Raw genomic sequence first — 13,515 nt, 5'->3', positions numbered from 1 at the left:
TACATGTTTCATGCGTGTGCCCGGTCGGTGTTCTAAAACATAGTCAAAATCTTCAATTTGTTCAGCCCATCGCCAAATCTTTGCTGAGACGTCTTTCTTATTCATTGTCTGAGTAAAGGCTGCACAATCCGTGACAATTTTAAATTTCAAACCTAGCAGATATACACGGAATTTCTTTAAGGCGTCCATCACAGCTAGAACCTCCAATTCATAGCTTCTATAATTGCTTTCAGCAGCCGTTGTTTTGCGGCTCCAATAATATACGGGATGAAGACTTTCTTCGCGAGAAGATCGCTGTAATAATATCGCTCCTAAACCATTTCGACATGCATCCGTATGAAGTTCTGCCTCACTATCAGGATTAAATATTTTTAATACAGGTTCTTTAGTCAAAAGTTCCTTCAAAGCACAAAAAGCACGCTTTTCGTCATCATTAAAGCAAAATACATTATTTCCGCGCAATAAATCACTCAACGGTTTAGCTATCAAGGAATAAGACGGCATAAATTTACGAAAGTAACCCGTTAATCCAAGAAAACTTTGAACATCTTTAACCGATTTTGGCTCTGGAAAGCGCATGACAGCTTCTATTTTACTTGGAGAAGGATAAACATTACCATTTTCTACGATCTGTCCTAAGAATTCTATACGCGTTTTCATAAATCTACATTTCTTAAAATTAAATTCGAGACCATAATCGCTCGCCGTTCTTAATACTATTTCTAAATTCGCTAAAGCTTCCGCAAAATTTGAAGCAATAACTATAATATCATCTAAATACAATGTCATTATATTACTATTAATTAACGGTCTAAAAATATGATTAATATATCGCTGAAACGCTGGCGGAGAATTGCAAAGTCCAAATGGCGCTTTCAAAAATTGATATTGTCCCTCATGCGTGACAAAGGCCGTATATTTACGACTTGACTCATCTACTGTGACATGGAAAAATCCATTTTTTAGATCTAATGTACTAAATACACGCGCGTCTTTTAATTTGTCTATTTGATCTTCAATTAAAGGTAATGGATGCTTATCTTTTTCTATAACTTTATTTAGCGGACGATAGTCGATACATACACGCGGAGAACCATCCTTCTTTTTTGCCACTACCACTGGACTCGCATATTCGGAAGAGCACTCTTCAATAATTCCGTTTTTTTGCCACTCGGCTACTTGTTCTTCAACGATTTTTTTATCCGGTGCGGGCAGTCTGCGCGGTCTTTGTGAAATCGGTTTGTTATCCTTCAGAGACACACTCAATTTAATACCCGTCGATTTGCAAATATTCGGTTGATATGAATTAATTAATTGTTCCACTCGATCACGTATTTTCTCATCGCGAATAAGTCCGAGATCAACTTTTGTTTCTTCCGGCAAATCTATATGCGCTATAAATACTGTAGGAACAATTTTGGTAATAATAACCTTATTTTGATCAAATTTAAGTACAGCCATCTCAAGTATGTCTCTTCCGATAACAACATCGACTTCCATTGCATCGCTAGGAACAACATATAACGTCATTGGATAATCTTCATGATCGATATAAATGATTGTTTGAAAATATCCAAGCGACCTAGATTCGCCCTTGCCGAAACCGAGAAATGTTCGCGCGCACTGTACAAGCGTTCCCTTCAATTTACGAAACATATTTTCGCGAATCAAGCTAACACGACTACCGGTGTCTATTAACGCTAATAGTTTAATATTGTCTATAAAAATTTCTTTAAGCGGTTCGATTCTTTGAGAATACGTCACTAAATTAACTGTCGATGATTTAGAATCTCGCGCGTAATTTTTTGGCGCCAAACACTTAGCTGCTACGTGACCGAATTCGTTACAATTGAAGCATTTCTTACCTAGCGCTTTTTTCTTACAGTCTTTAGAGTGATGTCCGTATATGCCGCAGTTGAAACATCGAGTCTCCGTTTTTTGTTTGTCAGAAATCGTTGCTCTTTCCTTGCCGTCCCCTCGTGTTGTGCTACCGAATGTTTGCCTTGGTCTATCATTCTTGTCCTTTGAATACTTCGTAGATTTGTCGTGGTAGGCCTTTCTAATTTTTTCATAGGTCCTTAATTTTTCCTTGAATTCTCTGATAGTCTTGGCTCCAAATAACATCATTTTGTTATGAGTTTCGTCTTGTATGCCATCTATTACATAATCGAACAGAGCATCCATTTCGAGAGTACCGCGGGAGGCCAATTCTTTCATTGCCAAAAAATATTCCTCTATGGATTCCTCTCTTTTCATTTTGCGTTCTTGGAGCATTTTATGCAATTGCGCGCTGGTAATTTTCATAGAAAATTCTTCCGTTAAGGCCGTCTTCAATTCCGTCCAGGACTTTATTACACCTTCACTCTGAACAAATAATTTCGCTAATCCTTTCAAACATCTTTTTGCGAAAATTAATTTTTGTAAATTATTCCACTGGAACATAGACGCTGCGTCTTCAAAATCTGATATCCACCGCTGCACGGAATAAGAATCACCTCCGTCAAAAGATGGTACCGAATCCTCGACATCCTTATAACTTAGTGTGAATCTTGTATTATTTTCGTTCACGTGATTTCTGTTTTCTTGTCCTTGTTCACCGTGAAATATTGCCGCTGCCTCATTGTTTCCAATGTCAACCTGTATGTTGTTAATGTTTGCCTCTCTCTCGTTGACCGCCACGTCATCATCCCCTGGCTCTCCATCGTCGTCGTCGTCAGAAATTACTGCCACTTGTTGCAAAGAATTTATATCCATTAATGTTTGTACTATGCGTTCTCTTAATATCTCTGCATTCCCGGTATAGTCTAAACCTAGGAGATTACAGATTGATATCAAGTCTCCGATAGTTAGCCTTCTTGTATAATCGAGTTTAGCACGAAATTCTTCTGAGTCATTGCAAAAATCGAAACCTGGGAATCCACGTATACGCTGTCGATTTCCTCGATCGCCTTCTTCTTCAAAGATAAGTTTATGTAATGCTGTTATAGTGGCCTTTGTTGCCGTCTTAATTTTTCCTTTTATCGCTGGAATCTGTGCTAAATTCTCCATCGTCGTAACACACTTTCACTACACTTCGTTGTTTTAAAATTCGTCTTTACCGTCTTTACTTTTGCGTTCGTCTACCGTCTTAGTCTCTCTTTTTCACTTTGTTTTATGAGATCGGACGAGCCCCCAAATGTAGGATTCGGTATTGGAGATAAGATATATTCTGCACAAATATCTAGAGAATCAGGGTTTGTAATTTTATTTGTTTCTCCTTTCGAGGCTTATAGCGGACTGCCTCTCGTCTCTCTTACAAGTCGCTCAGCCGCTCAGCTGATCCCGTCCCCACTCTTGTTTTTCTACAAAAAAATTCGAGTTGACGAAAACCCGAATCCTCGAAAGACTCGCATATTATATTATCTAATTGCGCGTATACATCGAATTATAATAACATATGATTAATAACGCATAGAGTTAACAATCCTACATTTACAAACAATTTTCAGCAAAACAAATATTATCTACAACAAACACTTTTATCCTGTTGCATTTAAAACTTTAGCAATGCGTTCAGTAGCTCATAATATATTACATTATTGGTTTAATAATTTTTTCTATTCGTTATGTCAATCTTCCTGGTGGTTGAACAAAGGCTTCGTTGTGTTCCTCGAATCATATATCATCGATAAGGTTGTTTCATATTTATTAAGTATAGAAAAAAAATTTGTTATTTAAATTTTTATTATATATAAACTTAAAAAATATATTAAGTGTAGTTAATAAGTACATGTAAATTATGTTATTATAATTTAAATAAATTTTGCACACAAACACACAAATAAATATTTTAAATACAGTACCCTCCACAAGTTTGGAAACACCTTACATTTTACAGTTAAACAGTCGTATGACAGCGATCTGTGCAGATTTTTTGTATGAATAAATTGTAAAAAAACGTAAAATATTTAAATAACATTTATATTTATGACAGATCGCTGTCATACAATTGTTTAACTGTAAAATGTAAGATGTTTCCAAACTTGTGGATAGTATATGTACTGTAATAATATTTTTAATAATATTTTAATTTCAAATTATTACATATTACTTATGAAAATTCTATAAATATATTTAAAATTATAATATCTAATATAAAAATGCTTTAAATAATATAAAAGCTTTTATTAAATATAAAAAGTTTTTGTAGAAATAACAAATAATTGTACACATTAATAAACATTATTAATCCAATCAAACATTATTTATCCAATCTCGTTTTTCTTTCTGCAGATATATCCAGATTCTCGGATGATGGACTTGTTTGTAGTTCAAATTCGAGATGATTCTCATTATTTACATTCATTTGCTGTAGATTATTTTAAGGAAAATTCTAACTATATGTTTAAAATAAATTCACCTTCTCCGTTTTCTTATACTGTAGGTATGTTTGCATGTGTATTTGATTTATGTAATGTAATTTGATTGGTATAAAGTATATTTACAAATACATTAATAAAATTTGTAAATAAGTTGTAAACAATAGTCGGAATGGCTGACTATAAATATCTAAGAAAAGATAAAAAGTTTTAAATTTACAATTATTTCTTCTAATGTTTATTCTGCTAAAAGTAAAAGTAAATTAAATTTAAAATTAGTTCTTTTTTTATTATATTAGTTTATAATAGTTCTGTTTATGAATTTATGAATATGATGGAGGTTAAATTTGTAAATAAATGTGTATATATATATTATATATATATATATATATATATATATATATATATATATATACATATTATATATTATAATATATATATTTTTTTTAACATATTTTATATTTATATTATAGGAGCAGCTTTATGGCGCATGTTAGAAAGAATAATTTCATCTAATGTATTTTGGACAAGTATTGACAAATATTTAAACAGGAAGTAAGTAATACTTACAATGTAATATAATAATATTAGTTTATAAAAAATTTTTTTATTTTCTATTTTCATTTAGATGGTGTTTCTTTAAAATTTTCGAATATATCTTATAAAATTATGGAAACTATTTTATGTTGAAAACGATGACGTAAACTAATTTTTATCAGTACGTCAGGTTTCCGAAATAATTGAGATTTATTATGTAAGAAATGGTTTTTGTTAAATAATTGAGATTTTTTAGATAATATGATTAACACTAGTTGGAAATTTAGCAAAACTCTGTATTTAAATCCTTTTCAACACGACTGAAAAGTAAGATATTGAAATACGAATGATGTGTATTATAAGGAATGAACTATCGTTCATCCTTCTCTCCTTGATATGATGATCATATTATTAGATAACGTTATTTTTTTTTATAAATAATCTCAAAAATATTGCAAGAAAATCTTTTTTTACACATTAAATCTCAATTATTTTGGAGAACTGAAATGCTAATGAAAAATTTAGTTTTCGACACCGTTTTCACAAGTCAAAGTTTAGAAAAATTATTTTATTTGGTTTAAAATAATATTTAGCTGTAATATGGTGTTATTTTTTTCATTAAAACACATAGAGACACACATACAGGAAAGTAAATACAAAATAATAGCAAAACCTAAAAAAACTTTCCTAAAGAAGATAAAAACTGAATGATTAACACATATGAAAATATATTTAATGACAAACCAAACTTCTATAAGTAACAAACATAAAAAAATAAAAAAGATATTAAATATTGCATATTATTATTAACTTTGTTAATTAATAAATGAATAAAGACAGAGATAAACATTATAAATATATATAATGTATATTTATATAAATGTTCAAATAATATATTTTAAGGTGTCTTAAATATAACAAACTTAATATAAATATTAAAATAATATATTTACGAAATACACTTAAACACGTGTATACATTTTTTAATGTTATTTATTTATTTTTATTTTATTAATTTGGAAATGTAGATTATTTTGTACGATGTGTGTATAAAAATTATTTTGTTTTTTATGTCATCATAATTTGATTTTTGTGAGAATCGACATTAATCTAAGTGAATTATTCTAGCAATATCAATAAGAACGAATAATTATCATAATTTTATATTTTCTAATTGCTACTCAGTGATGTATGGTGTTATCACATTTTTAAATTTTACAGATTTATTTCTCCTGATATGGCAAATACTTTCAATGATTTATGGAGCATTATGCCGATTCCTAGAAGTGTATTAAAACTAATAAAATATAATTTGAACATAAATAAGATTATGGCTTTTTGGTCTACGCAGCAGCATTATCCCGTGCTAAATGTTACACGATATTATTCTAGAAATAGTGCAAAAATATTCTTAGAGTCTCAGGCCGACATGGATCAGAATCCATATTGTATACTTGTCACATTTACTGAAGAAGCAAATATAAATTTTAATGTAACTAGTTCAGATATTTAGTTGACGCCCTCAAATCCAAAGTGGGAAATACAGTTCTTTTATCCAAAAAAGTGGATAATATTCAACTTACAACAAATTGGTAAATATTAAATCACGAAGTTTAATATGTTCGTGTTTTGTTATTATACAATAAATATATCTTTTTCATTCATTTTGTTTCTTACATTTTCCTATAAAGAACTGTAAATACATTGTAAACACGACAAACAATAAACAATAATATGAAAGATATTCTTTTAAAGTATTCCGCAATATTTCCGCAATATTAAAATTTATGATTAAACACACTTTGCATGTAAATGTCATACTAATTTATAACAAAAAATTATTTTAAAACAGACAAAGTGTTCCTTATAGATTTTTGGGTGCTAAAAAGTTAGCTTGCACAATAAAATTTATAAGAATCACCTTGGTTAGTTTAAAATAATGCTAAAAATTTAAACTATTGTTACTTTTTTGTATTGTTACTCAGTTGTTGTTTATATAATTCTTTTATAAATTAATCTGTTTTTCAGAACTGTATATTTTTTTTCAATTATCGACATTTTATTTTATAATTCACAATATATAAGAATTTGCCATTATTTATTGTAAAATATGTGCCCAATTTCCAGTACAATTAATACGCTTTTAAATCATCATAAAATAAAAACATATATATTTGAAATATGTTTTACTTCTTATATTTTGATCAAAAAAGTTAATATTAAAATTTTTGCCGTGTGCCGTGTACAGGATTTTATCGCGTCAATTATGATGGCGAAAATTGGAAATTAATTGCGCGTTACTTAAATTCTGAACAGTATATAAATATACATGTTCTGAATCGAGCCCAAATCATCGATGACGCATTCCATTTGATGATACAGAGAAAACTTAATTTTTCCACATTTTGGGAACTCTCGAGTTATTTATGGCAAGAGAAAGATTATGTGGCATGGTATCCTATGTTTAAAGCTCTGGAATACATGTCAAATATTATTCCATTTCTTAATTCTGGACTCTATCCTTCAGAAGTATTTAAGGTATTTTAAATTATATCGATAAATTTTTTTACATATTAGAGAAATCCAAAACATTAATAAATATTTGATGTTTGCTAGAAATATTTAAAAAAAAAATTAAATATTTTATTTTTTATACATTAATATTTAACATATCATTTATATATATATATATATATATATTTATATATATATATATATATATATATATATTTATATATATATATATATATATATATATATACCGGCTGTGGAGACTTACGCGATGTCTTTTACGTCTGTTATTTGCGAAACTTAATTTTTTCCCTAATTAGAAATAGTATTTTTGGTTTAGTTCTTCAATTAATGTGCTCCCCTTTTTAACTGCCATGTAAAGTTATAGACGAAAAAAATATCAGCCCGAAAGTCGGTTGAATTAATATTTAAAATGCAGTAAACTCTATTATGCATTTAAAAATATATGAATACAACAAATAAATTTATAAATGGATCAAATAAAATTATCTTCAAGTATCTGTATATAAATTAATCATATATAATTAAAGTTAACTTTAAAAGGTGGATGTTAAAAATGGTCGAATTTTCGACTATCGATGGAACCTAAAATTCGAGTTCCATGGGTACCTATGAACCATATTAGATGTAAAACTAATGGTCTTTTTTCTTAGAGACCTGGGAAAAGTATTGAAAATTTAACAAAACTATTGAAAATAGCGTCATTCGGTCGATCTAAAGACAACTAAAATCGATGACATATGGATGAATTTTCAATGAAACCAAGTTCTGGTTAAACACTTATCAAATAGTTTTCGAGATCAATAATGTTTTAATATAGAGATCGCAAAATTTAAGATTGCGGAACCAATATGGTGGATCAGTATTAAGAGAAACTAGACGCCAGGATGTAGTTACTTCCGAATAAAAAATCTGATTACTCATTCAAATACATTATGTTTTTTAGTATGTTTATTTAAATATTTTTGTTTTATTGTTGAATAGAATTCTTTAGTTCTAACATAGAGAATATTAATAGTAAATAATTAATATGAGAACTGATAAATTTTCAATACTTTCCTCAGGTCTCTATGAAAAAAGACCATCATTTTTACATCTTATATGGTTCATAGATACCCATGGAACTCGAATTTTAGGTTCCATCGATAGTCGGGAAATCGACTTTTTTTATCTCCACCTTTACTAAAATAAATAATAACGCACTGTAAAATCTAACATGAGACATGCAATGAACTAAATATACAACAGTAAATTTATGTGAATAAAACTATTTTTAATAAACTAATAATTAAAATAAAATAAATATGAAAAATTATTCAAAAAAAGTCTTAGTATAATATAACATAAAACATAAAATATAAGCAAATTAATTTGAATTTTATGATTTATTTTAAAAATATATTACAAAAACTTATCAAATAGAGTTGGAAGTATAAAAATATATAAGAAATACGATAATTATGACGTTTAATGTGATATATTTTTAAGTACAAACAGAAATCTTACTAATTACTTTACAAATCAATTTTTTAATAAAAGTTGTGTTTTTTAATAATTTTTAAAGAATGTAACGTAATATATCATAATTTTTTCAATTGCAAACGCATGTATTACAATGTTGTTGTACAGAATTAAAATGTTTATTTATTATTATATGCATATGTAATATATATGTGTGTATTATATTTATTTTTTATATAATCTAATAGAAAAATATTTTTTTGTCCAATTGCAGACAATATTAGGAAAAATAAAAAGTCTGTTTGAACGTGTAGAAAATCACATTATCGATGACATGGCATCTAGTAAATACGATATTGATAAATATTTAATGCAGGAAATTGCAAAATGGAGCTGCATTATGAACAATACTTTATGTATTGAAAAGGCCAGAACACAATTGAGATTGCATGTAGAGAATCCTCAAGAAAATAGGTAAATTTTAATGAAATTATTATATATTTGTATAAACATCTATTTTTAAAATTTTATAAGTATATATTTGATATATTACCTGATAAGAAATTTATATGTACATAATTATATATGACTGTATGTACCTGTATATGTTCTATTTATATATATATTTATACACACACATATATTTTATATATTAGGTCGTTCACAAAGTTCTGCGGCTTTTTTACTGTAAATTGAAACAAACATCCATATATCTTTTTCGTCATTCCAAGCTGTTTTAAGTTTGCAACAGTAGTATGAACGATATTAAAGAGGTCAACTTCGATTGCGGCCAAAATTTGGTCATCAGTGGTGGATGATCGACCGAAGCCAGGAGCATCTTCGAGGTTCATATTTCCGGACGCGCGCAAACCAACTCTAACAAGTGCCGGGGCTTATGACCGAGTTTTCGTACACATCACTAATTTCGCGTTGTGCGTCTGTCGCTTTTATTTCTTTCTGATAACAGAATAGCAAAATGTATCAAAAATGTATTTTTTGATCTTTTATTACCAAATAGTACGCGTACAAAACATGTCAAAATGCTACCACGTTTTTGGCGAAATGCCAAGCGTAATCTAAACTTTCAAATGGTATGAAATAAGCCGCGGTTCAAGCGCTATATGTTATGTTTTTCAGCCGTTTAAAAAAACCGCAGAACTTAGTGAATAGCTTAATACATATATATGTGTATACTCAGATAGCCATAATAATTATTATGACATCATTTTGATGTTATAATAATTACTGTGGCTATCTGGGTACATATATATATATATATATATATATATATATATATTAATTATGTATATATATATGTATTTATATATATAACTACACATATATACATTGATTAAAATCATATATATATATATATATATATATATATATACATGTATATATATGTTTCTTTCATATTGTGCAATATTTATATGTATATAAAAAATAATTTTTTATATAAATAAATTCTTAGTAAACATTCTGCATAAAAAATTTAATATAAAATAGTCAAGAATTTTTCGATTTTACAAGATATTTTATATTGTAAATTGACATTTTGAAATAAAATACAAAATATTTTATAAAATATTTAATTATTCTATACCTAAAATATTAATATAAGATTATAGTATATTAAATATTTTACAAGATATTTTGTATTTATATTAAAATATGTCAGATACAAAATATCTAGTTCTATTTTTTTGGTTATATTACTCTTATGATTTTTTATGCAAAATGTTACAATAAATATATTTTCATAAATACACTTAAAGTTGTGCTATTAAAATAAATCAAGTTGATTATTATTATTATTATTATTTATGTTTATTATAATTAATTATATTTATTGTAATTATAATATTTGATTATATTTATTTTTTATGTTTCGAAAGATTATATGCTAATTAATGATATATAATAAATATGTTAAATAAAAAACATTTCTTTTTCTGTATGTCGTAGGATTTTGCCTGGGTGGCAGAAATGGATATATTGTAATGGTTTATTATATGTGAATAGAAGTGTGTGGGTTAATATATCTTATTCCGCAATTAATATATATAAAAAGAAATCTGATCATAAAATATTCGAATTTCTTAGTTGTTCCGAAGATCCTGCAATTGTTTATGATTACCTGAACGCTTACTTATCGTCATTAGTAAATTTGTTTTTTGAGAGTGATAAAGCATCAGAAAAAGTAAAACGTAATAAAATGTATATTTTGGAGATATATATTTTTATTTCTACTATTGCGAGACATGTTAAGAACAAAGCAATATTTAAAATAATATTAAAAAATTTTAATAACTTAATTGATATGATACGTTTGAATAATCCATATAATACATTTGGGTAAATATAAATTTCTTGTGAGCTTTTTTTTATAAAAATATTTTGTTAATTATAAATCTTTACATAATTCTTTTTTCATATAGAGTAACCACTATGAATGCAGCATTAATTGTGATGATTAACAATGCATATTCTCAGAAGCAACTTTCTGAGGTAAATTTAAAAAATTGATAAATTTTTTATTTTTGTATTAATTTTTTATCAAACTATGTCACACACACAAATATTTTAGACATACGTAATGAACAATTTTTTTCTTTTTCCTTGAAATATCTTATATAAATATATATATATATAGATATATATATTTATCGATATAATTATGCTAATAGTTTAAAAATTTGTCGCATTTTTGTTTTATAAAATGATTAATAACTGCTTAGTAAAAAATAAAATTTATTTTAGATAGATGAATTTGCACTCTATCATACGAAATTTTGTTTGAGTGTTAAAAACAAATTAAAAGCACGTTCTGAACAACTGATGAGTCAGGTGAAATTTTATGATGATATATATGCAAAGATTGCAAAGTTTTAGTAGATCTAACTAAATCGTTAAAAATTTTACTTCAGCAAATACACCTACAATATTTCAAGTAACAAACTGTTTATACATATGTATATATACATTATGTTTACTGCATATATGTATATCTATTAAATATTAAATAGTAAAACGTAGATGTTTAGTAAATATATATATTAATATTATTATAGAGTTAACTATATAATATAATTAATAATTTTTATTTTATTACATTTGTTATATTATAAGTTATTTACGTATTTTTAATTACTATTAGATAGAAAATATTAAGATTACATATGTATATTAATTTGAACCATATTGTATCAAATTTACTTTAAACATTGAATTTAAAATTTAATTTTTAATTGTATTAAATAACTAGATATATTTCAAGTTTAAATAAATATTGTAATTTTAAAATATTATTGATGTATGTAATTAATTTTAAAAATTTTTATATTTTTAAAATTATTAAAAACTGAAATATACATGTCAGTTCCAGATTTTAGTGCCATACTAATGGATATTTTCTGATACTTTAAATGAAATTTTAATTAAATTCAAATTATTTTAATGAGATTATATTAATTATAATATAAAATCGTTCACATTATTCGCAAATTAAAATATAATTATTAAATAAGAAATAATTGAAATCAATAAGAGTATAAAAATGTATTAATTATTTATACTATTTTAATATATTATCAACAATTTTTATACTTATTATGATATAAATTTTTTTTATTGTTAATAATTAATATTTAATATTACATGTAAATTAACTTTATACTAATTTATTTAATATTTATATAATATTGAATTAAATAATACGCTATTTTTAATAGATAATTTTAGAAGAATATTCAGATAATTGAAATTAGAAAATTTAGTCACAATTTGTTGAAAACTTGAATTGATATTTAAATTTTTAGATAAATATAATGACGCTTAATTTAATTAACTGATATTTAAAAATTAATATAATAGTTATTAATGTAATTGTTAAAATTCAAATCGAATTACAGGGTTCCAGATTAAGTGCCTAATGATTTCTGAAAACTTTGAATGAAATTCAATCTAAAATGTCGAAGTGATATTTTAAATGTAATTTTTATAAATTTATAATTGTAATCAAAAATCGCAAAATCGCAATTCAATTTATTATTAAAAATATTTTAATATTAAAAATAAGAAGTATAATTGTTTAAATTATTCTATATATATATTTCAATTTTCATATATATTTAACCTTTTATTTTTATTGTTAATAATTTATATTTATATACATAAAAGTTAACTTTTAATTTATTTTAATATAATACATAATATGATACATTTATTAATATTAATTTTAAGTTAGCTTGTAATAATATATTAAAAAATTTCATATATGAATTATGGTAATTTAAATTTTAAATTATTATTTAATTATGAATTAAAATTATAATAATTTTGTAAATTAGATTTTGTATGTTTATTGGCATTTAAAAATCTTTAATTTATTAAAAGCATACTTTGCGAGCATTTCCTATTTCCGTGTTTATAAATCAAACTTACAAAACAAAACATTAATTATGATGACACATGTTTAAACATGAAAAAAGGTTAAAATTTATTATTATATAATTATTTATTAAACATTTTTTTTAAATATTTTATATGTTTCCATATATAAAAGTTTTATTTTATCAAAATGAATAAAAAGTTTATCATTAAATTAACAGTTTAACTTTTAAAGAAT

General features: G+C 25.7%; 1 protein-coding gene across 1 annotated transcript; it reads left to right on the top strand.

The window, feature by feature from the left end:
* Positions 1-4,293: 4,293 nt before the first annotated feature.
* On the top strand, positions 4,294-12,820 carry LOC114930959 (aminopeptidase N-like). Its single transcript, XM_085487096.1, has 8 exons — positions 4,294-4,423; positions 4,832-4,913; positions 6,117-6,387; positions 6,430-6,487; positions 7,144-7,433; positions 9,163-9,362; positions 11,327-11,396; positions 12,800-12,820. Exons 1-8 carry the CDS (start codon positions 4,294-4,296, stop codon positions 12,818-12,820), a joined length of 1,122 nt encoding a protein of 373 aa, XP_085343222.1.
* The last annotated feature ends 695 nt before the right edge of the window (positions 12,821-13,515 follow it).

This window comes from Nylanderia fulva, unplaced genomic scaffold, assembly GCF_048542155.1.
Source record: "Nylanderia fulva isolate GAGA-0341 unplaced genomic scaffold, ASM4854215v1 Scaffold5, whole genome shotgun sequence".
Classification (NCBI taxonomy): domain Eukaryota; kingdom Metazoa; phylum Arthropoda; class Insecta; order Hymenoptera; family Formicidae; genus Nylanderia; species Nylanderia fulva.
Note: the sequence above shows the minus strand (reverse complement) of the source record. Positions and strands in the feature narration are given on the sequence as shown.